The sequence below is a fragment of the Scedosporium apiospermum genome, assembly GCF_000732125.1.
Source record: "Scedosporium apiospermum strain IHEM 14462 chromosome Unknown SEQ_SAPIO_0087, whole genome shotgun sequence".
Taxonomy (NCBI): domain Eukaryota; kingdom Fungi; phylum Ascomycota; class Sordariomycetes; order Microascales; family Microascaceae; genus Scedosporium; species Scedosporium apiospermum.
This window is the reverse complement of record NW_015971788.1, coordinates 847769-875553: the sequence shown is the minus strand read 5'-3', so window position 1 is coordinate 875553 and position 27785 is coordinate 847769. Positions and strand designations below refer to the sequence as shown.

At 51.9% G+C, this 27785-nt stretch overlaps 5 protein-coding genes and 3 pseudogenes across 5 annotated transcripts; 1 reads left to right on the top strand and 7 right to left on the bottom strand.

Moving 5' to 3' along the window:
* Positions 1–1164: 1164 nt before the first annotated feature.
* On the bottom strand, positions 1165–2538 carry SAPIO_CDS2945 (annotated as a pseudogene; the record flags this gene model as incomplete).
* A 399-nt stretch (positions 2539–2937) lies between these two features.
* SAPIO_CDS2944 lies at positions 2938–4026 on the bottom strand (annotated as a pseudogene; the record flags this gene model as incomplete).
* A 2630-nt stretch (positions 4027–6656) lies between these two features.
* Positions 6657–8202, bottom strand: SAPIO_CDS2943 (uncharacterized protein; the record flags this gene model as incomplete). Its single annotated transcript, XM_016785843.1, has 5 exons — positions 6657–7112; positions 7197–7287; positions 7545–7616; positions 7717–7760; positions 8086–8202. 5 exons carry the CDS (start codon positions 8200–8202, stop codon positions 6657–6659), a joined length of 780 nt encoding a protein of 259 aa, XP_016644625.1.
* Positions 8203–9136: 934 nt separating this feature from the next.
* SAPIO_CDS2942 (uncharacterized protein) lies at positions 9137–10887 on the bottom strand (the record flags this gene model as incomplete). Its single annotated transcript, XM_016785842.1, has 2 exons — positions 9137–10058; positions 10145–10887. 2 exons carry the CDS (start codon positions 10885–10887, stop codon positions 9137–9139), a joined length of 1665 nt encoding a protein of 554 aa, XP_016644624.1.
* A 2447-nt stretch (positions 10888–13334) lies between these two features.
* SAPIO_CDS2941 (Uncharacterized protein) lies at positions 13335–14605 on the top strand (the record flags this gene model as incomplete). The annotated part of the gene is made up of 2 exons (XM_016785841.1): positions 13335–13377; positions 13467–14605. The coding sequence occupies 2 exons, from the start codon at positions 13335–13337 to the stop codon at positions 14603–14605; spliced, it is 1182 nt and encodes a 393-aa protein (XP_016644623.1).
* A 725-nt stretch (positions 14606–15330) lies between these two features.
* On the bottom strand, positions 15331–16095 carry SAPIO_CDS2940 (annotated as a pseudogene; the record flags this gene model as incomplete).
* Positions 16096–16278: 183 nt separating this feature from the next.
* Positions 16279–19910, bottom strand: SAPIO_CDS2939 (uncharacterized protein; the record flags this gene model as incomplete). Its single annotated transcript, XM_016785840.1, has 3 exons — positions 16279–19014; positions 19077–19172; positions 19422–19910. The coding sequence occupies 3 exons, from the start codon at positions 19908–19910 to the stop codon at positions 16279–16281; spliced, it is 3321 nt and encodes a 1106-aa protein (XP_016644622.1).
* A 4595-nt stretch (positions 19911–24505) lies between these two features.
* On the bottom strand, positions 24506–27548 carry SAPIO_CDS2938 (Histone-lysine N-methyltransferase, H3 lysine-36 specific; the record flags this gene model as incomplete). Its single annotated transcript, XM_016785839.1, has 3 exons — positions 24506–25267; positions 25369–27050; positions 27179–27548. 3 exons carry the CDS (start codon positions 27546–27548, stop codon positions 24506–24508), a joined length of 2814 nt encoding a protein of 937 aa, XP_016644621.1.
* Between the last annotated feature and the right edge of the window lie 237 nt (positions 27549–27785).

Here is a 27785-nt window from a genome sequence, read left to right as displayed (position 1 = left end):
TAAGAAGGGAACACTTACCGTCCGGGACTTGGGCTGGATGGAAGGGTCCCATCACCTGGGGTGCACTCAGAGGGGTGTACGCATTCCTCTCAGCCGCAGCAAGCGCAGAAACGGGGTCTCACAAAGGTGCGGCCGTCGTCGTGTACTCCCCGGAGATGGTACTTTCGAACGGCTCGACGGGAATTTCGCTGCGGCTGTCGGAGCTCAACGCCGTTGACAAGCTACCAGCTGACGGCCGCTATCTCCTCTCAATTCCCAACGCATTCGTCCTAGATTGCCGCCGTATTAAGGCGGAGGGATGGTCCGTCAATGTGTTGGGCAATGTGCGATTTTCAGGTGAATTGAGATTATCGCCTCGACTGAGCGCGGCTGAGGTTGTCGCGGGATGGAAAGTGAAGAATTTGCCGCTGTTCTAGTTTATGCGGTCAATCGTGACGGAAACACAGCAATGTTCATCACCCTGCGTCGAGGCCCTAGAGGCGTCTGGGAAAGAATGGGCTCGATGAACCTTGGACCAAATGGATGGGCTTCTTTCGAGAGCTTGGAGAAACTTCGAAACTGTTTATCGAGGGAGGAACACTTTTCAGTCTACTTCCCATCAAATCATTTAAAGATACAATTTCTATAAGATGAAGTGTTATCTTGGCCCGGCGAGTCCCTTCCCCGAATATATCGACGCCTGCGGGATGGGCAAGAGAGAGTTACCGTTGTCGATATACAAGGCATATATACACTTGATACGGTGAGCGCTTGACGGTCAGAACTGGAGTGAGCTCCGTGAGTTTCGATGAAAGTTATATTCTTTATTAGAGAAAATATGACTCCTCGCTAGGCTAACCACCTCTCATGACTCGGGTGGTCAATTTCAGTAATGCATTCTCTGTTAGCAAATCAAAAGGGCGCACCCTGATGACGATGCTGTATTTATTACCCCCCAGTTTTCTCCATCCCTAGTCGACCTAAGAGTTAAAGAACGATTTGAAGCAAGTATTAAGCATGTTTTTGACAACGCCAGAGTACGGCTGGAGTTTCATCGATGTAAGAGCCGTCCCGAGCCAATATCATAATGGAGAGCGCCAAGGCGAAAAGAGGTATAATAAGGAGATATCACGCGTATAATGGAAAGTACTTCCTTTGAGGGCGGGGTTCGTGGCCAAGGGGCCGCTAAGAACGCCATGGTCCACGATCCGGACCATGCCCGGGCCCATGTCCACGTCCATGCCCTCTTGCACGGCCAGAGCCTCTTCCGCGCTGAGATCGGCTCGGACCGATTGAGCCTTGCGCGCGAGCTCCGGTACCGCCGCCTCGCGGAGGCGCTTGAGACGTTGGTTGTGTCTCGGGTTGTTGCTGGCGACGAATAGCAGTCTTCTCGTTGATCTTGCTGATAAAGAGGCGGGGCAGCTTCGACAAATGCATCAGGCCACGCTCCTTTCTAAGAATTTTGTCGCTCAGCACGACGTACTTCGCGGAGAAAACCTTCCAAGCACTCTCTATGAAATCATTGCCCGTATTTGGCTTGGGGCAGTAGAAGTTAGTATCAAGAAACGCTTTTACCGCCTTGTCAACACCCTTCTCATCAAGCGTTATGTCCTCGCAATCATCAAAGTCGAGCAACCATAACGACGTTGCCCTTTTGGTGAAATCGGCGGCAGCATGCGTTGTTTCTTCGTAAGTACTGGTAACGGTTTTCAACGACAACAAGCGAGAAATATCAACGTCACTACGGACCATCTGTCCCTCGACTGGGGAGCTCCCGAGGACGAATTCAACGTCTTTTGCGTCGATGTTAGTATGCCAATGCAAAACTGCAAGGGCATGGGCCATGCCAGTGTTCAGTTCGGAAACGTTCAGGCCCAGCTCATGAATCTGGTTTGAGTGCAAGATGAAATTTCGCAACGAAAAAAAGGACGCCCCGGCTCCGTACTTTAGGCGACCTAAACAGGGGCGAATAAGACAGTCTTTGTTCGCCTCGCTTTCTTTTATCGAGTCTCGCGCCTGAGGCGGGCAGAACTTGTCAACGAGAGCATGTCGAATAGGTTGTGGCAACGGGAAGACACGCTCCATGTAAAGAACATGGCGCGGCTGTCTGGGAAATTGTGGGGTGTCTGGAAACCGTTCGAGGTGCTCGTTCCAGAAAGCCGAAGTGGCTGGGGTACCATACCAGAAGCATCGAGGGACTTCAACTTGCCCTTCGAGGTACGGCAGCTTCTGGAAACTATACTGCACGCGTTTATGCATAACATAGTTATTCCAGAGCTTCTCAGGCTTGTCTGAAAGTGGTAGTTTGTAGACGAAAACCGTTCCTGGGTGTTCAAAGACCTTCCCGATGGACCCCGTACCGATTTCTCGGAAAGGAACACTAGTATCAGTAGCGGCTTCCTGTTGCCGCGTAGCGAATGATGAGGCCGTCGAGACAACGGATTGCGTCGACAGCATTCGAGTCAGGCGAGCCGCAGGGCTTTCTTCGGTGCCCTCGACGTGCCCTGCCAAGGCTCGATTTTGGAGAGCCCGCTCAAGTGGAGATGCTTTACCGAACATTGCGGAATTCGTCGTCTAACGGCAATGCCATTAAGACCGAGGGGAGAGGGGGTTGGGATGAAACCAGAGACGTGAGGCTGGGTATGTATCAGGGTGAAGGTATTGATTGCGGTAGAGATGAGAGGCCAGGACTTGGCTCGGGAGATGAAGATGAAGGGAGGAAATGGAGGGGAAAGAAAATTTAGCCAGGAAGGAAGGCAGATACAGCAGCTTCCATACATGGACCTAGAATGGCAATTTAGTCAGTCACTGAATCAGTCAATGGACTACAATTGTAGTCAATGAACCAGTCAATGGATATTATTCGGATCGAGGATCGCACTTACTGAATTTGGCGGGGATGCGTGGGATCTGGCCTCTGCCCTCGGATCCCCGTTCAAATGGCTCAACGCTTTAAACTCATCGAGAATCGGCAGGGATCCCTTTGGCGTAGACGCCTCTTGTTTCGACAATTCTGTCCATGAGCATTTCTGGTAGCCGGGCAGTCGTTGAGTCATTGCCACTTAGCATGAGTTGGCTAGTCTCCAGAAAGCGTGTGCGAAACAAAACCCACAGCCTCTCATCAGCCGGGTGCGCTGATCCAGGTCGAGGGTAGTATGGATCGTTGCGCCAGAAGGCTCTGGCCGCGATGTCAACTCCTGATTCATCCAGAGGAAGGTCTCCACAGCAATCAAAATCGAGGACCCAGATGCTATGACGCCCGAGTGCACCGGAATCAAATGTCGTAGGCCCGTTATCCGTGTCGCTGCTACTCCTGGGTGCGGCAAGGACGAATTCGACATCATTGGCATCGATCCCGACGCGCCAATGCAGGAAAGCCAAGGCGTCCGCCATACACTCGGCATATTCTTCTATCGCGAGGCCAAGTTCCTCTATCTGATCGATATGCAGGGGAAAATTTCGTAGACTAAAAAAGGTGTGCTGTCTAGGTCTTGCGTCCTGTGTTTGGCGATGCCTGCGGCGACCGAGATAGGGCCGCACTAAGCAATGGTGATTTTTCACATCTGCCATGATGGCATCGATCTTCTCCTTAGACCCTCGGAAATACTTCTCCGCAAGGATGCGGCGCACTGCTCGTGGCATAGGGCTAATCTTCTCGCTGATGATTGCATTGCAGGCGGTGGATCCCGCGGGTAGGCGAGGTAAGATTTCAGACCAGTGGTTAGCCTTTTCATCAAGGAATGCGTAGCATGAGGGAATGCTGAAGGGCATATGTAGGGTTTCCACGCCGAGCTTCTGGAGTATCCGTTTGTGGACTTGGTACTCATTTGTGAGTGACCTGCCAGGTCCTCCATCGCCTCGCTTCATGGCAATCGTAGAAGCAGCGTTCGTTTCAGCTTCATCGGGAACTAATTCAGGAACATGTTCGGCCCAAACGCTGCCGCAGAAGCCCATGCCTATTCTTTCGAGGCAGGCTGACGGTTTCCTTGTCCTGAGGACGGCTATATGAGCCTCTACCTCTGGAGGATATTGGGGTAAGTCGGGCATCGAATCTTTCGTATTTTGTGGGGTTTGAATGTGTTGCTGCATATTCGGGAAAAAGACGATCTGGTATGAGGCAAGTCGGTCATCGAATCTTTCTTATTTTGTCGACTTTGTCTGTTGCCGTGGATTTGGCGTCAAGACGATCGGTACCTGTGTAGAGACCGGTAATTTGAGATCTTATGACCAAGATGACGGTATGACTGTGTTGCTGCAGATTTGGGGTCAAGATGACCGGCAGATATATCAGTAATTTGATATCAAGATGACGGTATGACTGCGTTTCTGTGGATTTGGGATCAAAATGATGGATGATGGGAGAGTGGACGTTGGCTCTTATATAGGTTTGAAATCCCCTTGTCATGCGGTAGTGTAAACGGACTTGCATGTGTAAATAGATTTGCATTAGCGCAGGTGTACCCGGTCGTTTCCTATTTGAGTTGATCCCAGGTCGTGATTGGTACCAGCTTTATCTGTGTAAATAACTTGGATTAAAATAGAAATCATGCTTGACCTATTTGAAAAAGATCATGAAAACTGGAAGCTACGCTTCAACACCTCGCCCTAGTTGCTAGTTCAAGTGAAGCTCCCAAGGGAATGAACTATCGAATCGATTGAGTGCTGGGAAGCCGGCTCCTGAAACTTCAGTGGTGGGCAATGATACGTCCTCCACTTGATCCTCTGATCCATTGATGCTTTCCCCCTGAATCGTGGATACATCGCTTTACTGCTTGTGATTGATGATGGACGGATAGAAAAATTCCCACGATCATGACCAGGCTGAGTCAATCACATGCCTTTCATTCCAGAAAATGCGTTAATGATATCAAATAGTTTACATTTTTCGGAAATGGCGACTCTCAAATGCAAAAACTAGCACGAGCTATCGAAACAACTGCAAGGCAGGACTAATCTCTTAAACTCCTGATATGCAAAACATCCTCGAATCTTGGCATTTGCGGCGAGATCGGGATTGACCTTCCCTTCGTGTTGTTGGGCCATCTCCCTCGCCGTTGCCCACAACATTAGGGGCCAAGACTCTAAGGCCAGGGCAATCCGAACTCATTGTTTTTCGTAGCGAGCCTCGGTAAGCCTGGTGGTTCCCCCCTTCTCTATCCTATCAAATATTAGTATCAACGATGTTAATCGGGAAACTGGCGTCACGCCGCCGTTCCCCGTATCGCACCTCCCAACTTCCTCCTAACACCGCTTCAACAGCGACCGACGACAGCATTTCCCGATCACCACTACCATCTGTGGCAAAGCTTCACGTGAAGCGGACCTAGATTGGCTCCACGTGCTTAGGTATGTATAGTTGGCTTTCGTGTTTTGGTTCTAAGGCGATGTTGAGAAGGTGCTGGTTGTTCGCTTTAGTCTCTTGGGAGTAGAGCCAATCTTACCCTTCGAACTGGGCCGGGAACGTGATGACTTGTCAATCCTTATGCGACAGGGTAGCCACGACTTTCTTGACATCATCTTACATGTGACCTTCGATCCGACGAAGAAGCTATTAACTCCATCAAAGTTCAAATCGCGCGGGCTCCGTGTGTTTAAAGCAGCTTTTCTTCCAGTACAATGTCCTCTGAAAACCCCTAAACGGGGAGTGGAGATCGAAAGAAAACGTAGGAAACTCGACCTCGTGCTGGAGGCAACACCTCATCAAAAGATAAAAGATTTCTTTATGCCGGGTAGAAATCAAACTTGAGTCGACTTAGCCTCCTGAGTTTCGAAGACATAGCGCAAAAAAATTAATCCAAAAAAGAAAAAGAAAAAGAGTCAAAAACATACAACACCGAGGATTCGCTGGTCGTCACCGACCCAACTACTAGTTCGGCGCTTCGCAGCTTGTGTACAGGGGAGCGGACGGGACCCTCAATGATCTGCGAGCTATGGTCGTATGTGCTGAGTTTGCGCATGGAGAGAGAATATATTCATACCTTCATTCCTTTTCTTGGACGTTGGCGGCCGAGCATTATCTCTGGTCGAGTCGTGTCAGTGAGGCTGCGTAGTACATATGGGCGATGTTTATGCCGATGATATATTGCTTGATATCGAGATCACGTTTTGGTAAAAAGGGAAATAATAATAAGATCAGACCTTCAGATTTCGAAGACGAGAATACGTGCCCTAAGAATGTATTTATTACCTTGCGTGTTTTCCCAGAGATCCTTCGGCAAATCATCCGTGTCTTGGTGGCAAGTCCCGGACTACGTTCTTGGAATAATGCAGGCTGCTCTTGCTCCTCGCTCTCTTTCTCCCATCCTTCTCAAGTCACAAGTCACGAGTTCTCGTGCTGCCATCGCTTTGCACCTTGGGATCCCAAGCTTTGAGGGCGCAGTCTCCCCAATATATAAGGACTTAGAAAAAACGCCACACTTCTAAGGAGGTTGGGAAAAGGTCATATTCTGTGGATGCTAGTCTAGTAGACCCATCGCCTCCGTAGAAGCAAAATATATCTCGCCCTCAGAGGAGGACCGAAGCAGGGAGCGTCCAAGCTTGCTGGACCGACAACCGCTCTCTGCCATCTTGATCATCATCCCCAGCTAACAAAAAACACAGAAGCTCATACCAGCGAGCAACCCCAAACTTGACGCCTTCCCTATACCTCTTCCTCGCCACTCCTCCTCCCTCACCGCTTAGTAGAAACTCTCCACCATAGTGTCCTTCATCTGAGTATTAATATTACTCGGCCCCGCCCCCTCACCCAACCTAAACACACTCTCTATAACACTCAGCTCCGTCGCGGTAGTATCCAGCCCCGTAACAGCCAACCAATCATTCACGACCATGCCGGCGCCCACGAGGTGGCTGCCGCGGTTCACGCTGCCCGCCACCAGCGGTACCTGCAGGAGGCTCGAGAGCTCGTCCTGGTCCTGTATCGACGTCTTGGGGTGCACGAGGCCTCCCTGGTTCGAGAGCGCCATGTAGGAGCCCACGAGGACGTTGTCGGCTACGGTTTGGCGGAAGACTTCGACGCCGAGGACGTCGGAGATGATTTCTTCGGTTTCGCGCTCGAGGTCGGGGTGGATTAGGGCGATGTGGTCGTTTGTGGCGATGACGTTGCCGAGGGCGGAGAGGCGCTCTTCTATTCTCTGTTTGGGGGGTGATTCGTTGTGAGTATATATGGACGAGAAAACCAGCCATTAGGAGGAAGTCAGTTGGGAGCGTTGTCGTACCTGTATCCGGATTTCATCTGGGAGACTGTTCCGTAGATGTTGAAGCTCTTGGTCTGTGGTTGTGGTAGGTACAAGGAGACCCTTTCGGTTTCTGTTCGCCATTTCCATCGTTAGTTTCTCTCTCCGCATCACCCCCGCTGCGAGGATCGCAAGTCGAGGCAAGAGGAATTAAAAAACCATACCCAGCTGTTAACCTTCCGACAATCCTCGTGCCAGCAATAGTCGTCCTGCAAATAGGAATCACATCTTGTAACTCCGCCTCAAACACACTATCATCCCCGCCCTTGTCAGCAACTACGTCCCAATCTCCTCTCCCGCACCCCCTCAGTTACCATGATCGCATCGTACCTGTAAAAGTTCTCGCTCGCACCCACGGCAACAAGCGCATAAGAATTCGTCAATGTCGCAAAAACACCAACCCTGACATCACCGTCATTAGCATCATCTCCCCCCTCAATCTTGTATCCTACCCCTCCTCGTCCGAAAAAAAAATACAGGGCGAAAAAGGTGGGGCACGTACTCGTTGGAGTTTTCAAACTGCGCTCGTACCGCCATGATTTCTTCCTATCGTCGATAAAACCGTGTAAAAAAGTCGAAAGAAAGTTAAGTCGTAAAAAGGAAAGAAACGGAAGAGATGTGAAGCTTCCCTGTGCTTTGTTGTGGGAAGCGTTTGGATTGGGGGGAATTGATGATTTGTCTGATCAATGGAGGGGAAGAAGGTCAAACGAGGAGGGGACTTTTTCGCATTTTTAAATGACGACAGAAGAATAATTGCCCATGTCCATTTTTTTTCTTTTTCTGTATGGGAGCTTTTTTGCTGCGGGGCAAACCTGGACTTTCGCCCCTCTCAAAACTGCCCGCCCCGCGAAACATCCCAAGTCACACTCACAGCTTGTCCCCCAGTCGCCTTTCCAGGCGCCTGCCAAATATCCAGGCAGCCGTCCAGAACCGCTAAATCGCCAAGGAGCTCTCTTCCGAATCCGTGCTCTTGCCCCCAGTCCCTCATGGCGTAGCTTCACCCTGGTTCAACTAGAGTCACTAATATGACTCACTAAGAAAAAAGAATCTCGGCTTCGCCACAGTTTGTCTGTCTGCGCCTCTTGATCCCTCCAAGCTCCTGTGCCGTTTTCTGGCCAGTTCAATGCTTGATACTGTTGACAGTGGACTGCAAAGTCTCTGCGTATGACTCGACCCTTTGACCCTGGATCTTCCCATTCCCTGTTCCTGTTCCTGTTCCCGTTGCCACTAAATTGCGGGTAACGTGGGCAAGGAAACTATGATGCCGAATGACTAATTCTGACGCCAATTTCCAATGTTACTGCATCGTGCATGTGGTATAGTTCTTACACTTCTCACGCGGTGAGACGATGAACCATCACCAACAGCTTAAAGCTGGGTAGCTGGAGCTCCTACCGCCACCACATCGCACATGTTGCAGGGAGATAGATGCGATTGAGGTTATAACAAGCATAGGGGGTATCATTCCGAATAAAAACCCAGATAGTGTACAAGAGCTATGTGAGCGTGTATCCCTAAGTTCGTTCCCCTTTCACCCCCGTGCGTATGTGCGCGATGCAGCCTCATGCAAAACAACCACGGGCAAGGCTTGTAACAGCAAATGTCTGATGGGAGGTGGTGCTAGTCCAACAAATAATATGCTAACCATAACTCGCCCGCCCCTTCGTCATTTCATGAGAATACATCCATTCCCAAAAGGAGAAGTCGGTGGCTCCCCGAAAATAAACCCATAGTATATGCTGGCGGACCCGATCAATATGCACCCTGTACCCATACGCAAAAGGTCCTCCTATCCTCCTATCTCAGCTACGTGTCGATAACCTTCGAACTCCGTAATGTCGAGAGAGAGAAAGGACTGTGTGAAAATGAAAATCCCATCATGTAAACACCGTCCCAGGTCCCGGCTCCGATTCCAAAATACGTTACAAAAGAGAAATCGACGGGAAATATCTCGGTCCCGCAAATCCCTTGGCCATGACCGTCTGGATATCAATGTTGCTCGTAGGGTCATGGTGCGGGCTCCACATCTTGAGCAAGATGAACCGCCCAGAAACTGGCGGGTCAAAGTGAATGGTGCACTTGCTCCTGCCCTTCTCAATGTTGAACTTGGCATGCGGGGCCATCAGTTCGCCCTGCGAACTGGGTCCCCTAATCGTCCCTTGCTGCTGCTGCTGCTGCTGTCCCTGGCCGTTTGTGGTCCCAGACGATGTCGGTGTCGTGTCAGAGTCGCCGAGAGAGGCAGAAATATCCCGAAGGCCAAACACGGCGAGGTCGTCGAGGAACGGCTCATCGATGCCATTGCTGAAGCTGTCTTCGCTGTCACTCTCGAATGGTAATATCCCGATGCGGTTGGGAGCGCTACGACCCACCAGGAATGGCTCAATGCCCTCGTCGTCATCGCTGCACTCTGTTGTAATATTGAAGGGAGGGAGTGCCGTCGTAGAAAACTCCCTAGGCATTTGGGCGAACCGGTGATCCTCGTCCTCGTCGTCATCATCGTCTTCCTCATCATCCTGCTCATCATCTTCCTCTTCCTCCTCCTCCTCATCTTCTTCCTCTTCTTCGTCTTCATCCTCTTCGTCCTCGTCGTCCTCATCGCGATCGTATTCTAGTCCAAGATCATGATATGAACTCCTTCTCCTGACGCGTCCGGTACCATCTCGTCGCCGCCAAGCCGCCACATAAGCTCTTGCTCGGACTCCAGTTTCCTCGGCTCGATCGTCGGTGCCTGCACTAGAACGCCTAGCAGCAGCAGCCGTCGTTCCGTACTGAATTTGATATTGTGCCGTCCTCGTGAGTCTGTCGTCATGGTGCATCGAGACGAACACCATTCCTTGGCGAACTCTAAGTAAAGAAGAAACATGTCAGCTAATTCTCTCTTCATGCACACTTCCGTAATCAGAGGGATATATGGTATGCATCCAACTTACGGAGAAGAATAGTTCGACCCTGGAGCCTTTATAATCAGCTCCGTCAAGTTAAACACTGTTGCACCCTGGTGGCGAAGCACGATGTTGCACCGGTTCCCCTTGGTACAATACACCGACGCGTCGTTCTTCAGGATATTCTCGGCCGCATACGAAAGCTCGTTCAAAAACATGCCACCATCGCAGCTGACGATTTCCATCGTCAACGTCCCAGGCTCCACCTGCCCATAGGTACCGTATCTGAAGCCCTCGAAGTTGGGCACCAGCCGATCGGCGTCGACCTTGCGTCTCTTCACCCTCCGGTTGTCCTCCAGGGCCTCCTGCCGACGCTGTGTAGACGAAGACATGCTGTTACTGTTACCCGGCGAAGGGTTGCTGGCAGTATTACCTCCGTACCGGACAGAGCTGAGCTGAGGACTACTATGCGCCTGCTCGAGTATGGCCCGCAGATGGAGATGCGCGTTGGCTTCCTCCCAGCCTTGGCTTGCGTAGTGTGGCCTGTAAAACCGGGACAGAGACGAGTTCCGCTGAGAGTTTCTTTGTCTCGAAGCTCCGGTTGGGATTCGATACCGTCGATTCGCCGTCGCGGAAGTGACACTATTGTCGTGGGTGGAATCTCGACCTCTGGGAACGACGAATCGGAGGGAGGGAAGGGTCGTGAGGTTGAGTCGAGGCAAGCCAGGAGGGGAATCTTGCTGATGATCTCGGTAGCTTCGTCGAGAATTTTGATTTTGGTCCGACGACATGATTAAGGCAGCTCTTTAGAGTGCGTCGTGCACCGGGGCAGGGGAGGGGGGAGGGGGGTGTGTGAATGGTCAGAGGAGGAAGGGGGGGGTGTGGCGTGAGAAATAGCTATGCGTCGTTCGCTGCCTGAGAGAGGACGGGCAATCGCGCGAGAAAATATTATGTGTCGACGTTTGCTGCCGTGGTAGGAACGAGAGGGAAACCTGGGCGCGATAGGTTCTGGGGTTGCCAGGTTGGTCCCTCGCTGTGACGTTGCCTGCAGTTATGGCAGGGCTGAAGGCGATAGAAGGGAGGAAGGATCATGGACGACTTAGATTATTTCCTCCTTCTGTTTCTTTTTCCGTATCCCTTAGTTGTTCTTGTAGTTTTTAAGAGTCTTCCGTCCTTAATCCCAGCGTCTTTTTCTGCTTGATTCGGTGAGGAAGAGAAGAGAAGGATGTTGTGTGCGACGGCGGGATCCAACGAAAGACAAGGCAAGGGGAGGGGTTGAAAAGCGGGCCCCTGTCCTCCTCAAGGGTCTTGTTGGCTGGCGAAGGCGATTGTGGTTAGCCCTTGATTATTTTTTTTAGGTTCGTGGCGGTCCCGATCCTGAGCTGCAACTTTGCGGTAATTGTAAGCCTCATCAGCTCTGGAAAGAGAAGGAACTCGTTGTCGGGTTTACAGTGCTAGAGGCAGCCTGTGCGGGGGACATGAATGCTCGACCTTAGCCGATATCGATCCGACTTCTTGGTGGCAAGTTCAAGTAGGAAGTACGGAAGTGGTCAGTTCGGGATATCGAAGCTGCAATGATGCTAAATAGCTTCCGTGGAGAAACTCTGGGGCAGTTGCGACCGTGCGATAAGCCGTCGGGAAAACGGGGTGCCGCCAAATGGATTCTGCTGGACCTCTTGGACTCTGACCCCGTGAGACTATTGATTTTCGAGGTCGAGGTCGAGGTCGAGGACTCAGGCTAGCAGTTGCGTGGAATTATCACACGAATCGGCAGCTGAGCGTGGGAGGGAAAGACGGACGGTCAAGTTGGCCAAGCAATGTAAGAAGAACACGAAAGAAGGAAAGGAAGGAAGTTGAAGCGCCGAAGCTCGAAACCGGAAAAGAAGGAAACGATAAAATGATGTGGGGAGAAAACGGGGCACGCAACCGTTTAGAGGAAAGAATGACGGGAATGACCTGTCTGTCGGGAATTATTGCGTAGCTCCGTCGGGACGAATAGGAGCGTGAGCTTGAGGGCTGTTACAGCAGATACACAGGTAGATAATACTCCGTACTCTCGTAGCAAGAGATGCGTGGTCGGCTCTTGATGACACCCGCGATCAGTCATGGGGAGCACGAGGAGATTGAGACTCGCACGAAGAGAGAACGTGCTACCGCGGACGGCGGGTTCAAAATGTTGGGGTTAAGATTTGGCTATCCACGCGCTACCTCCCATGTCTTGGGAGTGAACTTTGAAGAGGGGACTTTGGCGTCATCTAATCTCAGAATGTATCAAGTTTGGTTCGTCTGCACCTCGCCTCGTGGGTTGAATCCTGGATCATGGCCGGAGAAGGCTCGGGTAATACAACAAGTACAGAATCAGTCCGTCGTGTGTAGCACTCACTCAGAGTCGCTGTGCATATTTGGTTTGATGGTTGATCCAGAGAAACCGGGAGACTCTCCAATACGGCCCGTTTTGAAACGCGAAATCCATCTGTCTCCCAGGCTCCAGGCATCATCATTGCTCGAAACAGAGAGCGTGAGGTACCTCTATGAAATTAACGACATAAATGCTTGTGTGTCGCGTCGCGTTCCTTCACCTGCTGCCAGCTGTTTCGCGTTTTCGCTTTTGTTTCATGTCAGCAGTCTCATAAATGTTATAGCGATACTCGGACTAAAGCACTCTTTGCGTGTGGAATGAAGTATCACTTAAACGGCGACCCGCTTCTTGGAATCGCCGAAGCTCCGTTTGATTTGATTTTAACCTCAGCCAGCCTCGCATCTCAACGTCCACCAACACGAATCCAAGGCGCGTGAGGAATCGAAACACGCCAACAACCGAGAAGGCCTGAAATACGCCCTAGCCAGAGTCGCGAAGCTCCCGTCGGAAAGGTTCCTGTTGGGATGGGGTCCCAAGGGACGTTACACGTGCCTCCTTGCCAGTCTTGAAGCTGAAGTCTCCCACATCCTCCTTCTTCATCCTTGTCAAGCTCATCGGCAGCTCTACCAAAATCCATTCAGCACATAGAACTCCCCCACCCCGTCAATTTCAAAGTAGACGTTCGACAAAATACCAAAACATCCCAGCAACATACCTAGGCCCTACCAATATCCACCCGCCCTCGCATTTTCCCCACAACCCTCAAATACAAACACCCCCCCTCCCATCGCATCTTACATCACCTCCCTCCCTCCCACCTCACCTCTCCACCCCTCACCACACTCCCCAAACAAACAAACAAACAACCAAACCATCACCATGGAGCCCTCCCAAAACAACGACTCTACAGCCATTAGCGAAGGTAACCTATTCCCCTCCCTCACACCCCCACCAATCTGACAACACTCACCTCCTAACCCTCCCCCCCAAACTAACAACTCTCTCCCATAGACGAAATCGCCCTCTACGACCGCCAAATCCGCCTCTGGGGCCTCCAAGCCCAAGAAAAAATCCGCAAAGCCTCCATCCTCCTCCTAACCCTGCGCGCACTCGGTACTGAAATCGCCAAAAACCTCGTCCTAGCGGGCATATCCTCGCTGACGATCCTCGACAGCGCACCCGTCTCCGCCGCCGACCTCGGCGCCCAGTTCTTCCTCTCATCCCAGCAATCCGAGTTGCCACAAGACGAGTCCGCCATTGGCAAGAACAGGGCGATCGTGGCTGCTCCGGCGATTCAGAAACTTAACCCGCGCGTTGCTGTGCGCGTGGATGAGGAGGCAGACCTCGAGAAAAAGGGCGATGCGTTCTTCGCTCAGTTCGATGTTATCATCGCTACGGATTTGGACACAGATGCGTTGGAGAGGGTCAACGACGCCGCGAGGAGGGTAGGCAAGCCATTTTACGCCGCGGGCGTCGGCGGCATGTACGGCTTTATTTTCGCGGACCTAGGACCGCACCACGAATACGTCATCCAGCGAGACGCTGGTAACCTCGCCACCAAGACGGGTCCCGAAACTCCCACGCGCTCCGTGCTCTCCGTCCGCACAAAGAAAGAGGGTCCCCGCATCGTCGAATCCGTGACCAAGCGCGAACTCTACTCCCCCTTCCAAACATCCTGCCTATCCGCTAAACTCCCCCAAGAATACACAAAGTCGAAACGTCGCCTGCGCGGCGTAACGCCCGTGCTCTCTTGTCTCCGCGCCCTATGGTCCTTTTCTTCTCCTTCCGAAACTGCTACCACCACTACTACAGAAAACGGAACTACCGCTCGTCGCCTACCCCGTCAAGATAACCGCGAAGACCTTGCCGCATTCACCCAGCTCGCCATGGCCAAACACGCCGAGTTGGGCTTACCCCCCGAGACGTTGACACCCGAGGTCATCCGTCGATTCCTGCAGGGCGTCGGCTGCGAGATCGCCCCCGTCACGGCCGTCCTAGGTGGTCAGCTGGCTCAGGACGTCATTAATGTTTTGGGAAGGACGCAGCAGCCCGTTCAGAATGTGGTTGTGTTTGATGGCGATAAGATGGAGGCGCAGATGTATGCTTTGCATCCTGAGGCGGATGTGGATGGTGCGAATGGGGGAGCTTAAGGCGGATGGGGAGTAAGAGATCTCACGTCGTCTCTTCACTATGAACTGGGTCAAGTTAGAATTTTTCGGATGGTAAAAGTTAAGGAGATAGATAGTGGCAGTTTACAAGCCACCATGGCGGTCTTCAACTTCAGGGTTGAAAAGAAGAAGAAAGAAAAAAGATAATTCTATTAGGCTCTTCGGGTCAGCGAACGCATCATCGAATGCTCAGTACTTCATAGAAACACCCGCAAAACAAGAAAACAAGTTTGCTTTTCCTCCGTTCCAGTCTTTTGTCAACGTACAGCAGGAGGCAAATGCAAAAAGAGCAAACAAAAAACTACCGCGACAGATCCGTCGCGTTCCAAAATAGTAATATACATGCTCCGAACCCTACCTCTAGGTTCGCTATGCAAGTGGATGACGAAAACAAACCACAGCCCATGATGGTGCGATGTCCTCCACCTCTCCCCTTTTTATTAATTTTTTTTTATTATTTTAATTTATCTATGGCCACTTCCTTTTCAGTCCCAAACGCCTCGAGAATGCAAAGTGGCAGATATCCGCTAGTGGCGGAGAGAGCAATAGAACATGGTGGCTAGACTGGTAAATCAAGAATATCAAGAAACGAAAAAAGGACAACAAAGGTAAAAAAATTAAACTACAAAAAAAAGAAAGGAAGGAAGAAAGGAAAAGAAAGCAAAACGAGAGCGCTCTGGCAGGGCTATTCGAGTCTCCACATCCCCTTAAAGCTCCACCGTCTTCGCCCTAGCTCGGAGTCGTGCCGAGCGCCTGGTGGGCGCGTCGGCAGCGGAGGGTTGGGTTGTTGGTTGGGTTGAGTTGTGAGATGAGCTCACTGGCATGGAGCTCGGATGTATCTTAAGGATGATCCTTGGTCGAACGGTGGTGTTGTCCGCCGAAGCCGCGTCGTTGTTAGGAGGGATAGCATCGTTATTCGGAAGAGTGACAGTATCGGTCGGGACGATCATGCCATCATTGGGCTGGACTTCGCTCTCCTCGGTCTTGACCTTCTTGGCCTGAGTCCTCTTCCGGGCCTCCTTCTTCTGGCGTCTCGATTTCTTAGGCTTCTTCGTCAACCCGCGGCCAGGTTTAAAATCGCCATCACTATCGTCTTCGATCTTCTCATAAATAACTTCATTTTCCGGGGCGCGACCTTCATGATCAAAAACCTCAGAGGCCGCCCGACTCTGCTGCGAAGTCTGGGGCGGGATGACAATAGATGGCAAAGGCTCGTCGGCGTTTGACTGTAGCAGCTCGGGGTCGGGTTGTTCATCATTCTGCTGGGCTTGGGACTGAGCGGCCGTCGTCTGCGCCGTCTTTCGGCCCTGAGCCTTCTTCTGGCGTCTCCGGTTGTTATTCTTAGTGGTTCTGGGCCTTTTAACGACCTTACTGTCCGCAGGTAGAGGGACTCCAACGTTCACCTCCGCCTCTGCATCGCCAAGATGTTGCAGTGCCTCACTCTTCTGGGGCGCAATCGGGGCTGCATTCATGTTGGACAGGTAATGTGAGGGACGAAGCGCGGGTAGCTTGTCAAGTGGAAGATTTTCCAGGTATTCCCTCTGCATCTGAGCTTTAGCCAAAGCTGCTCTCCTCATCTGAATCGGGACTTCGATGCCCTCTTCTTCTTCCTCGATCGGGTAGCTAAGAGACAGACCGGAGGCGGGGTCAGTCACCTATCCTGATGCGTCCTTGTCGTCCCTTCCCGATCTGACGCGCTGCTTCTTGGCGCTGTTGTTAACATTCCAGCCCCTGATAAAGGTTGGGCCGCGGCCGGGCAGAGGCTCTACAGCTGAATAGTCTTTGATATCCTCGGTTGGGTTGTAGCCGACTGTTCGGAGTTGGGGTTCAGAGTTCCAGCCCATCCTGTGAGGGGGGATGGGAGCTGGTTCGAGCTTTCGATACTTGCTATTTTGCTGCTGCTGTGGCTGTTGCGACTGTCCAGGGGGAGGAGGAGGACCTTGGAACGAAGGACGAGATCTGGGGCTTGAAGCGGGAGGAGAATTTCCTCGAGGAGGCGGGGGAGCTTGGGCAAGGGGTTGATATGCCGGCTGGGCCGGTGCATAGCTCGGTGGGCTGGTAGCAGGTGGGCCGTAGTACGGCTGCATGGAGAGGGTGTCGCCAGGCATACCCATCGCGTTGTGCTGCTGCTCTTGGGGAGGGAAGCTGGTATGGAATGGGCGAGCAGGACCTGGGGGGTAAAAAGATCCAGTGTTGGTAGATACCATGCCGGGGTGAGACATGGGCGGTGGGTTGGCATAGAAGGGAGGGGGATGTCCCACTTGACGGGGGGGGCGCAGCGGAGGTAGTCGGGTGGTGACTGAAGGTCGAAGGGGCTGCGGAGATGGGGCAGCATATGGCGGTTGATGCTGTTGTCCTTGGCGAGGAGGAGGAACGCCGCCGTAGTGATGCTCGGTAGGCGTAGGATGGGGGCCAGGAATAGGGCCTGCCATGGGAGGAGGTTGGGGCTGGCTCGGGGGCACCGAAGCCATCACTGTATTGTGCATGCTCATCATAGGCGGAGGCGCACCATATGGAAGAGGCGATTGGTGTGAAGGAATGGGTGGTTGTTCGTAAATGCTTTGGGGGTTGGCAGGGGGTTGAGTAAGGTGTGCTCGAAGTCGTGGATCGATAAGAGACTCTTCTTCTTGGCCGTGATGCACAGCCATTGGATGTTTGTTCGCATCGAGATCCGCGTGGCCCATTGGACCAGTTTGAAGGTGTTGTTGGTCATGCCGAGCCCCATCGTATCTCGCGGTATCATAGAGAGGTTGATGGCTCGATCTTGTTGCTCGGCCGGGAGGAGGATAGGCCGGCTCTTCGAAAGAGGGTTGAGGCAGGGATGACTCTACAGGCTCCATTTGCCTGGGCGGCGGTAGAACGGGAGGCTCTGGCACCGTTTGCAACTTAGGTGGCTGAGGGCCGGTTTCGACACCCGCGGGCCTAGGTTCCCAATGGCACGCCTCTGCAAGAAGACTGAGACTAAAAGGCTGCTGCTCAGGCTGCGGCTGGGATGGTGCTGATGTTCCGAAGACATCCCTGATGGCATCGTACGGCCTTGAAGCCGATTTCGCACGCGCCGAGCGGGCTGCAGCGTCCTCTGCGGAGGCCAGTATGGCTGCACTGACCAGGGAAGACAGCATGTTTGGGCGTTCGGCTCCGCCCTCGACTTCGGTCGTGGCGGGCTCAGGTGTTACCTCTCGGTCAGTCTCCTCGGCGGCGGATGATCGTGTTTCATCGCCCTCTTCGAGTTGGATCAAGCCAAGGGAGGGTCCGCTGTATTTCTCCGGGATGTCTTTCTCGGCTACTACGCTTGGTTCGGGGATCTCATGTTCCGGGTTCTGCTTGATGAACTCACTCATGGCTGACCTCAAGGACTTGCCGATCTCGTAATCGGCAGCGGACCTGGCTGTAGCAACAGTAATCTGCGATCGAGAGGAAGTAAGGGTCTTCCCGGACGGTGTGATAAAGACGACTGACATGGGTCGCTCGTTCCTAGGCGCCGGCTCCTCCTCCTCGTTGAGACTGCCTTGGACGAAAAAGCCATACCTGGGGTGGACACGATGCTTGGCGACCAGGTCTTCGTCCATGTCCTCCTCGGTCTGGCATCGGGCATCGTAGTTCCAAAGAAGCGGGTCATAGTAAAAGGCATTTGTGTTGGGTTTATCGAGGTATTTTCCTCTGGCAGCGGCATTCTTGATTTTTGTGGAGTCGTTGGTAGAGTCTCTGAAGCCGATGTCAATGTCGTCGAACTGGAAAGGAGGTTTAACGGCAAAGCGGTTGTTCGCCTTAGGCCCTCGGTGAACTAAGGCCGTCCCATACTGGTCAAATTCGCTGAGGCCCTTGGGAGGATCCGGGGATCGTTGGCGTGGGTCAAGGGCAATGGCACTGGAGTCGTCGGCCTTGTCCTCCTCGTCAAGGTCGGGGGATACGCGGGGCGTGGCGGCAGCGGATTCGGTAGCACCGTCGTTATCTAAAGCAGCTGGCAGGAGGCCCATAATATGCCTGGCAGGTGCGTTGACGGGCTCTTCGGAGAGAGTGGTGATATCGGGAGTTTCGACGTCTTCGTCGTCATTGGTCTCAGCCCGCGCGGCGCTTCGAGTGGTGGGGCGCTTCGCTGAGGGCTGATTATCCGGCAGACCCGTGGCCCTTCGCTTTATGCCACTCAAACGACCTCGAATAGCGGAAGCCCTCAGGTCACGCTCACGTTTCGCCTTCGCAGCAGTCTCTTGAGCTGGCTTAGGAGCGTAGAGCGCATTTATCCTTTGGGCCTTTTCGTACATGGCGGTTCCTGGGACCCGGGAAGGGTAAGGGACAACAAATTCACCCTCCTCGTCGTAGGCGACGTATGTACCACGCTCTTCATATTCTTGATCACTGATCTTCTTGTAGTTGAATGAATTATCACGGACCTAAAGTAGCAAAGGTTAGTTGAATCGGGCTCAGCGTGGAAAAGAAGGCAGTGAATACTTACATCCGGGGGTACTTGGTGATCGAACATCTCTTCAAGGAGGCGGAGACGCTCCAGCTGGGCATCATAAAATCGATCAATGGCATCCTCAATGCCATTCTGCAGATATAAATGTCAGTAAATCACGTGAAAAGGAAGAAGAAGAAACACAGATTATGCTAGGATGAAAATGGACAATATATGGAAGCATGTGGAAAAGTTGATGTACATCAAGATTGTAAACAACGGAGACAGAAAAACGGGATGGATAGAAAATGGTGGCAATGCGGGATGGTCTATGGGGGAGTTGGGAAAAGGAAGGACGAACGAAGAAATGAAAAAGAAAAAGACTAGAGAGGATATACTCACTTCATGTTGTAGGCCGATAAACTCGCGATCCTTCTCAAAAGAGAGATTGAGGAGGGCCATCTCCTTATCATAGTCGGCTTGAGCCTCGTTGAGGACCTTGGTCAGCCTGGTATCAAGCTGTTCCGTGATGATGTCAAACTCGGGGACGGTCTTGTGGACCTCGGGGTCCTTCTTGAGCTTCTCGATATTGCGAGAGGCGAGTTCTTCCAGAGCGGGTTTCATGTGAGAAATGATGGATAGGTAGGCAGATTTGACTTCTCGCTGGCGCTCGTAGGCTGCCTGAACGCGAGGGTCGTTGTATTGCTTGATACGGCCGCGACGGCCCGTGGGGACTGGCTTCTTGACGCCAGCAAAGGTCTTTGCCTTGGCGAGGGATTTCCTCTTGCCTCTTCCTTTGCCTTTTCCGCGGCCACGTCCCTTGGAGGGAGTGTCCACCGCTGTAGGCGAGGAGGGAGCGACGTGCTCCTCGGGGTGGTCCTTGTCACTCATGATGGCGAGATCTGACAGTGAACCATGGGGATGATGAGGTAAAGTTGGAATGGGGGTTTTTGTAGAAAGAGACAGGGAAAAATTAGATGGGATGGTTTGTGATGAGAAAGGGAATCGGGAGATGGTGTTTTTGGGATGATGAAAGAAAAAGATGACTGGATCTGATGTCCTGATGAAAGTTGGATTGGGTATGGGAAGAGGGAAAAGAGAAGAACTCAGTTCTCTTGTGAGGGATGTTGTGGTATTTGGTAGAAGGGGGGGCGTGATAGAAAAAAACGCGACAGGGCTCAAGGAATCAAATCGAGGTTAGAAATGTGCAAAAGAGGAAGGAGAGGACGAGATGGCTATTGAGCCTATTCAAGATTTCTGATCTTGATGTGGGCGGGAGAGCGTGATATTCGCTCCTGCCTCGCCAGGGATGGGAGATTTTTATAACGAGATGAGGTTTCGCTGGCAAAGAAGCGCGGTCAGTGGAGTGGGTGATACTGAAACAGCGCATGCGTGACGAATAGAGAAAAAGAAAGAACAATATCCGCGCTTTCAAGAGACGATAAACAACTCGTCGAAATAACGGCAGAGAAGACAGGATGGCCGAGACGCATCAAGGGGATTTATTGAGACTTGAGGTGAGAAGAGATGGATGGCTGAATACCAGTTCTGAATAATTGCAACGCGGCGCCAATGGGCTGCGCCGAGCAAAACGGGCAACGGGCAACGGGCACACACCACCAGACACTTGCACCTGCCTTGTGAGTGGCCAGCGAGGTACACTACAAAGTACACCAGGAAGTACACCAGGAGGTACACCTGACAATAAGACACCAAGAGCCAAGACAATAAGAAAGGATACTTCTTAGAAAGTACCTCTCCTGATGTGGGTCCTCTCCCGACAAAACCGCAACAACTTTGCACCACCTCGGTCCCCCTAACCCACCCACTGAAGGCCCACTAAACCCACCGCCCAGCCTCTGTCCGCAACGATTCTTCGATGACTAAGCCTATCCGCAGATTCGGCAGTAACATAGCATCCATGTACCCCGGCAAATTGGGGAGAGTACCCTACAAATCTGGTAGTTTTTAGAGCAAGAATAACACCATGCCATTGGCCCGGTCCCTTAGTAAATCCGGTAAACTTCAATATTTCGTGCTTGTGATTGGCTGGAGCCATGGCCTCTAGGATTGACATGCTGCGCAGCAGTCGATTAAAGTAACAAGTAAGAAGAGGTGAAAGGGCTCGCCGGACTGCCTGTCCACTGACCTTGCTGGAAGGTTTTTTGCTGGCAAGGCCCTGCATCGATCGATCGCATTCTTCAGGCATTGACGTGCGTAGTTGTCTGTGAGTGCGACGATATGAGAAGGTGTCTGGTCCGGTGCGTGAATGTAATGATCTCTATGGCATAAGGGCAACTAATTAATCCGTTGAATGCGATCAGCTAAATACGGCCGAGGAGTCCCGCCTATCCCGAGGAAGCATGCTTCCTGGTATTTGAACCCCGTTTGGCTCCATGAGTGATAAGAGCATCGATGATTGATCCTTCTACTGCTCTCGTCTAGGCACAGTGATGGCAATGCGTTCGCCCGAGTATCCGGGCTTTTCGAGTCATCTACAGGCTACCGCATCCGGTTACATGCCAGGCAAGCCACTCCAAGGATCGCAGACGGAAGCTCCGCTTCTTCCGAGAAACACACTTGACAGCGGCTCGCTACATCTGCATACGTCGATTTCATATCAAGCAGGAATTCACCCTGTCGTCAGATATCGACCGGAGTTAACAAGGCTACGAGATGAAGATAGTCCGCTTGCTTCCCATCAGGCGGTGATGTTCGGAGCTGGCTCGCCTCAGTCCTATGCCAGCGAATGGACGAGGTGGATTAAGGTGACGCCCTAGATCCATTCGATACAATCAACAGGGAATTCCCATCGTGCCATCATTGACCTCCTCTGTCTTCCTATTCACGCTTCTCGTCCCAATCTGCAGTTTTGCCCTACTTCGTACCCTCGCGGCCCCAATTCCTTGGTCATCGTGTTAGCCAAAAACCTCAAGTAGGGTACAAATTTAAATCCAAAGTATCTCCGTACCGCAGAAAACCGTCCCCCAAAAAGTCACTCCATGCCCGAAGTCAAACGAAACCCGGAGTGACGCTGCAGTGGTACGTACCCTCACACTGCACGAATTCATGCCAGAATGCAGCTAGTTCGCACGCCCCAATTTCATTTATCGCCACGCCCCCAAGTCCCTCCCCACGCGTGAACCCGAGCCCGACCCGCCGGCGCTCGTCCCGCTGGTTAAATTGTTACTGGCAGGAGAATGCCCTTCTTAGTGGTACTTTCCCGTTTTAGAGCGGGCCCCTACACGATGATGTACTTCATCTGAAGTATTATGAGCGCACTTAAATATTCTGCCCTCCTTTTTGGGGTGGTCCAGGGGGGCGAAATTTTTCACTAACACTGCCAGTCTTGCTGGCTTGATGTGCCGCAAGGGACACCGCAAGATATTAGTTTCAGGAATTCGGAACATGAGGAATGAAGAAATTAAGAGGAATATGCAGCAGAGGAAAGAAATCAGAGATTCGAAGAGATTCGGTGTTTCTCTGTTGGACGGATTGTCTGGCCCAGTCGTTCTCCCAGAGTGCCGTAAATCGACACACGTCCGTAGCCATCAAACAAGGGACATGTACCACACGACTTGTCCGTTCTGATCAAGGGGTTCGGCGATCCTCACAGCGGTCCCACGACTTCGAGGAAATACTCAGCTCTATCATGCCAGTATCCAACGAAAATACACAGTACGAGCCAAGTTAAACTCTCTGAGCAATCTCCCCGACAGAGTACAATAACTTAAATCCAGAAACAGTTCAAGAATACCGAGATACGTCCGACCTGGACCTCATGCCATCCACCACAGTAGTCTTTCTGTCTACTTCGTTTCTTATGCCGCAGGCAGTCTGATAGGATCGACAGAGTCGATGTCTTCCTATACCTCGTAATTTTGCAGCAAAGGATCCTTTTCGGTAAGCCGATGCTAGCAGGATCCCATGTAGATGCTTCAACGTTGGGCCACGAGACTTCGACAAGGCTATCCCAGGGGAGTATCAAGATGGGAGGGAAGCGGCAATGAACTGGCAGTAAGTTGCCGGGCCTTGTATTATCGTAGCTCCCATGTAAGCATGAGATGCTTTACGTACGAAGCCAGAATGTCTATGACTATGAAGCATCTCGAATGCCTAGTTGCGCCCAAGACAAGCAATATTGATATCCGACATGTGCCTAGAATGTTCTTTTTATATAGCATACGAGGAAAGTGAGATTGTCTGCGAGGGGTTGGCGAAGGGTTTACAGATTAATGGAGAGCAAGCACTATCCAAATTCCTGAGTATAAATGTCTCCGGCTCTGCCTTGGGAACCTGTATTGTGTGTCCTCCCCATTCTTTCCCATTGATCAACGGATCCGACGTCTGTCAATTCTTGCGGGGGCTTTAAAGGGGCTCTCTGCAAGTTCTAGACCATTAGCCGCGCAGCTGTTGTTGCTTTTCTGTTTGTGTGATGTTGCCGTCAGAGCCGCACTGATCCGTCTCACTACGTTTCCGTGTGAAAAAGGCACAACCTCTTCATTCATTTGCTTGTTCTTGCCAATCGCAATATACGACAGCAGCCAGGGCAAATTTGCTCTCACACCATCGGTCGTATACCTTCAACTTCGCGGCATCAACCACCCTGGTCTGAGATAACCAAGTGTAAATAAAATAGAGAAAGAGCTACTATCTCCCTCTCCTTGGCATCAATCCTATCACCAACCACTTCTCTCCATCTAAACTCAGAACAGCCGCCAACCTCCTCCCCCTACCAAAGTAAGGCAGCCAGCAAGAGAAATGCACGAAGCCAAAAAGAGAAGCGCCATATTAAAGTAAAAAAAGTCTCCCGGCGCCATTATAAGACCTTATCGACCTCAACTATAATACATACCCGCGAAGCTAGCCCAACAAGGCCATCTCCTCCATCTCCGCCATCCCTCCCTCTCTCATCCAGTTCAAGATGCCACTATATAGAAAGGGAATCAGAAAGAAACGCAGTCATGCATGAAGCGAATGCTCAAATATATCCTCTCCCCTCTCCCTCGGCGCTAAATATATATGATGCAATACCCATCTTCTCGCCAAATGGGACGAGTGAAAAAGCGACAGGCCATGACGAAGTTCAAAGAGAGAAATGAAATCGAGAGCATAAAAAAGAATAACAATGGTTTGGTATCAATTCCACTCCTTGACATTGCCCCCGCCCCTTTCCTAGTGTTTCGCCGTTATGAGAAGTTTTCCATTTCTGACTCCCCTAGCAGGACCGAAGCCAGAAAGATTAATAAAAAAAGGTATGTGTAAAAAACAGAGCCAAGGTAAAATGAAGTAAAAAAGGAAAGGAAAAAAAAAAAGAAAACGAGAAAGAAAGGAATAAGAAAAAAGAAGCCATATGTGCCAAAGCTAATGTACAAACCAATGCATATTTTCCGTTTAAAAAAGCTCATGTTATCAATCCCCCTTTCTTAGCAATGACTCCAATGTTTTCGCCTTATCCATGAATTCGCTTCCATGTTCCGCTGCCCTTACTGCACCGAAACAGGCTCACTCATCGCCTCCGTACGCGCCGCAGCATCGCGAGCCTCGTCCTCCAGCCGCTGAGCTTCCTCGTTCTCCCTAATCAAGGCTTCTTCCTGGGCGCGGAGGTCTCGCTCTTCTTCAGTCATTAGGGCCTCCGCCGGCTCACCATCCTCTTCTTCAGGTGGCGGGGGAGGCGGGGGAGGCGGAGGAGGAGTGGTGGTGGTGGTCACCTCCATTTCTTCTACGCCATCCAACTCCTTCACGCGCTTTGATACAGGCTCGTGATGGTCATCTACTGGTGTGATAACTAGAGGCTCCTCCTCTTCAACCCGCTTGCGCTTCAGGCTCGGGCTACTAGGCGTCTGGGATGCGGCGGCCTCTTCGGGGCTCGAGCTGCCTCCAGGGGTTATATCAGCCATCAAGGAATCCTCTTTGGAAAGGACTCCATTGGGCGTGGCTAGGGCTGGCGGTTCTGGCACGCTGCTAGCGTGGTCGCCGTTCGTCGCCGGCTTGGCGCCTTCGCGGGCTGCCTTTTTCTTCTCGTGCTCCCTGTATTTAACGACGGCCCTGTCAAGGAAGTCTTTGACATAAGACTTGACCTTCTTTGATTGCTTATCGCTAAGAGTAGCTGTGGGGTCTTGAACGCGATTATTCTTATAGTCGGATGCAACTAATTTCTTGTTAAGCTCTTTGGCGAATCTCTTGAGTTGATCACGAGGAAGCTTATGCCGGAACTTGTCTAAAACATATTTGATATGAGGGAATATCTGAAGATTGGCACAGTCAGTCACAGAGCCTAGACAGGCACAAATGATAGATCGGGGTCGAAGAAAAAGGTGAAGATGGGAAGGGAAAGAAAGAAACTTACTGTATTTTCGTAAATCTTCATCTGCTTCTCGATCGGCAACTGCCGCCATTTCTCCGTTGGAGCGTCAAGCAGGGGCGTTTCGGAAGATTCGGGAGGCGTCTGAGTAGAAGAAGCGGGCGCTTCGGCAGCAGCGAGAGCCAGCCTGCGCTGCTCATTCGCCACGTCGTCGATAATCTTTTGGATGATCTGAGCATTCTTCTCTGCTTGCGTAGGTTGCTTGGGAGGCGCAGGTCGCTGCCAAGTCGTCTGGCCGTGTTTGTTGTAGTAATAAACTTGACGCTTCTGGTCGACAGCCACGAACCAACCCTCCGGTAGCGGGGTCTCGTTCTCGTGGCCGAACTTGGGCTGCCGATTACCACCACCACCGTGGCGGGGGAAAGGCTGGTGGCGCCGGCCGCCACCTCCCCGAGGACCGTGAGGGTTGCGCTGAGGCATGCTGTTCTTAGGTCCCTTGGGAATGTCGATATTAGAGGGTAGCGGCGAGACGGGTTTGCTAGCCGGTGTAGACGTTCCCGTGTCGCGATCATCGCCGACAACAGCATCACGGAGGGCTTCTGCGGCGGAGGTAGTTTGGGCATTAGGATCGACCTTCTTCCTCTTAATACGGTAGGCCACTTGGAGTTTCCCCCAATCGTCTAGAAGCCTCGTGGCGGTGGCTGAAATATCCTCATTTTGGGAAGTCTGGAGTCCTTGGATGGTTGCTTCAATATTAGAGTCGACGATCTTGTTCTTGGTGAGCCTCGGCATCCTGTTCAAGACGTCAAGCACCTGTAGGATGACATTATCATCCTCACTAAACGAGCTGATCATCGTCTTCATGATCTGGTAGGCGTGCATCCTCATGACGAGGCTCAGGACGTAGTTATCGTCGCACTTTTGGATACGTTCCAGGAGCTTGATGGCAATCCATTTCTCCTTGCACTGCATAAGCGCAGCCATGACCTTTCGGGCGCCATCCTCGTCGAGGCTACGAGCTTGTATGCTGTTAACATATTCTTCGTCGTCCTCGTCGGGTCGCTTCCGCCGAGGCTTCTTCGCAACGGTTGTATCCCAGCCGTCACCGTCCTCAATGCCGAGGGCTTCTAGGACTAGAATGGGGAGCTTCGTAGCCCGCTCGGTCTGGGTCTTGCCTCCAATGAAGCCAACACATCCAGGTTCTGCACAATAACAAGGCTGAGGATCCGCGCCGTACCGGTCGACATTGTAGTTGAACGTCAATTCCTCGCCAGCGTGGATCTTGCGCAAGACAAAGATGCCCATCCGTAACTTGTCGCCAACGACCCACTTGTCAACGTAGCAGTTGGGATTGCACGAGTGGTTGCAAAAACGGCCGAGGTTGCCTTTCTTGGTCGCGTCGACGAATTCGCCTTTCGTCAGAGACATGAAGTAGAAGTGCTTGATTCCCTCCTCGTCATATTGAAGCATTCGTCTCCGGAAGGTGGGCTCGTTGATGACCTCACCAACATATTCGAAGACAAAATCGTTTGCGTCGAGATCGGTATTCGAGCGTAGACCATAGCCCTTCTTTTCGGTCTTAATGACGGACACGTTTGCGTACTGCTTTCGCTGAAACCGCTGGTTCTGACAACTATCACCGCAACTTCCCGATGCGCCAATGACGCACTCGACACGGGTCGCGCGGTTGATACAGTCTTCACCGCAGGCGTAGTTGACGCCATCATCTGCGCAAAACACCACGGTTAGGGCCGGCCACGATACATCGCATGGACGAACCGAAAAGAATGGGACCTCGTTCCGCCGGAACTTGGGCCACTGGGGGGGTTGGGGATAGGAAGGGAAAAAAACTTACGCCAATCTTCTTTGCAGTCGCAATCGAGCGCATCATTATCCGTCGAGCCCATATTTTTCGAGCCATAGAGACAGTCGGCAATCACCTTGAAGGAATTACACGCCTCTTCAGTCGCGTCTGGTAGGTCGTCGAATAGCTTTGGCTCTCGCTTCAAAGGTTTTTGCGAAGCCTTGCGAGAGAGTCTTGGCGGTTGGGGTTCATCGGGGGTGGCAGAACCCTTGCTCGCTCCGGTTTCGTTCTCTCCAGGAGACATTGTGGAGTTTCTTGACTCTCTCTTGATTCCGTTGGATCGCAATGCGCGACCACTCGAAGTGGGCACCAAGTCGAGTTCGTTCGAGGCGAGGGCTTCCCCGAGCTGAATATTGGCCATTTTGGAGGTGTTCCGCTCTACATCACCCAAGGAAGCCGGCATCGAATGTATGCGTGGGGAATTCGGAAAGAGATTGGGCTCGAGTCGTCGCGATGAGACTGGGAAACGCGGATTTTGCAATTGAAGAAGGGTCGTATCGGGATATCAGGTCGTCGCAAGAGAGGAGAAAAGGGAAAAGAGAGTCGACGAAGGTGGACGGGACGAGGGGAAGTGGTGGAAAATTCGGTTGGCGAAATA